We start from the raw sequence: 1,713 nt of genomic DNA, 5'->3' as shown, positions 1-1,713 counted from the left end.
ATCTTAAGACTTGGGGCATGTCAAGTTCTACTTCTGCACCTACCCAGAAATGCCTCAGTCTTGACAGGGCTTTAACAGCTCAATATTTATATACCTGACCATGACCCAGAAATAGGTATTAGTATTCATCTTTGAAGCACCATAGCTGGAAGCAGACTTCACCTACAGATCAAGTCCGGAAAAAAAAGTGGTGCAAGTTATTGCTTTCTTAGAATTGCAGCACTAAATAGTGCCATTTGTTCTACAGCAGCTCCAGGACTAAAGCAGTTTAAGAGATATCAAAAGTCCAGATTTAATTTTCTCATCCTCAGGACATGAGTCCTGCCCAATCTTTCCACTCACAAGAGAGCTCCTAACTACCAAGATACAGGTTAGGCAACAACTATAACTATACATGTTTAATATAAAACATGGCAAATTTTCTGCAGTGAGAGACAAACTGAGGACTCCCATGCTGACACGTAAGGAAAGCTTAACTGCAGGTTAGGAGGTGGTGCTTTTGACCCCCGACTATTTCACAGAATCACAGAAGGGTTGGGACTGGCAGGTACCTCCAAAGGTCACAAGCAGGGCCACCTAGAGCCAGTTGCCCAGAACCATGTCTAGCTGGCTTTTAAGTATCTCGAAGGATGGTGATTCCACAACCTGCCTGGGCAACCTGTTCCCCTGTTCTGTCACCTCACAGTGAGAAAACATTTCTTGATGTTCATGTTTGTATCATGGAAGTAGAAAGAAAGATCACATGTAGGAAGTAGCACCATTAAAAACAAAAACAAACCTACAAAAAAAAAAGCAGGCACTGCAGAGTTTACAGAGATGTAGACTGAAGAGGGAGGATTTAACCTGCCATGTGCCCAATCTGGGATAAGTCTTCTAATCATGTGGCTATGGAACTGTTACCATACCTGAGTGCTGAAGTAAGATTATACCTTACAAGGCTACCTCTGAACTGGGCACAGGGTGGACCCATTGAGGAGACAGAAACTTTGCTGCTCTTCTGAGACACACAAACCAAAAAAGGGCATCATCAAAATCAAGCACTGTCCTTAAAACTGACCTGCAAACAAGCTAAAGAGGCTCCTTTGTTGGAAGATTTGGACATCATTCTGAATAATCTCAGTATTTTTATGTATCTGTGTATAGAGCTCAGAGTTTTAGTTACGGGACTAGATGCTGCTGTGAACGCTTTGCTTGCTTCAGGCTGCAAGCCTCACTACCCTGTCCATTTTTCCGTATGTGGAGCTGTGAAGGGGATCGTCTTTTCTTGTAACACTTCAAAAAAGTTTCTATCACCTAGACCTACAGGTACTGAGAATGTTTAAATTCCACATTTTGCCACGCTGCGAAGCCTGATCATCAGAAAAAAGGTTTTGTGGCTCTGCCCACCCGTTTAATAAGTGGGAAGTGATCCAGGGAAACTGGAAGCCCGGGAGAGGAAGCAAGCTGAGAAGTGCAGCAACCGCCGCGGGCCACCTCAGCCCTCACACACAAGCCCACCCCCCTCAGGGACAAGCCGCCCTGCAGAGCGCGGCGCAGACACCTCTGCACACCCAGGGCGGGAACTGCCGCTCGAGGCACACAGCGCCTGGTCAGGGCCACACCTTAGTGAAGAACGCGGAGTCGGAGCGCAGCCCACAGCGCAGAGAGGCCTCAGGCCAAGTGAAGCAGGACGGGACCATCCCTGACAGGGGCCGCCGCGGCGGCGCAGCCTCC

The 1,713-nt window shown here is 47.5% G+C and overlaps 1 protein-coding gene across 1 annotated transcript in view; it reads left to right on the top strand.

Moving 5' to 3' along the window:
* Window positions 1-848: 848 nt before the first annotated feature.
* The window catches only part of LOC104541251 (little elongation complex subunit 2-like), a gene marked incomplete at its 3' end in the record, with an annotated part of 14,596 nt that continues 13,731 nt past the window's right edge, over window positions 849-1,713 (top strand). Inside the window, exon 1 of the mRNA XM_010185259.1 lies at window positions 849-917. Coding sequence (XP_010183561.1) covers window positions 849-917 — 69 coding nt within the window. The remainder of the gene's footprint in view (window positions 918-1,713) is intronic.

The sequence above is a fragment of the Mesitornis unicolor genome, unplaced genomic scaffold (assembly GCF_000695765.1).
Source record: "Mesitornis unicolor isolate BGI_N332 unplaced genomic scaffold, ASM69576v1 scaffold11310, whole genome shotgun sequence".
Lineage (NCBI taxonomy): Eukaryota > Metazoa > Chordata > Aves > Mesitornithiformes > Mesitornithidae > Mesitornis > Mesitornis unicolor.
This window is presented reverse-complemented; position numbering and strand designations above follow the sequence as displayed.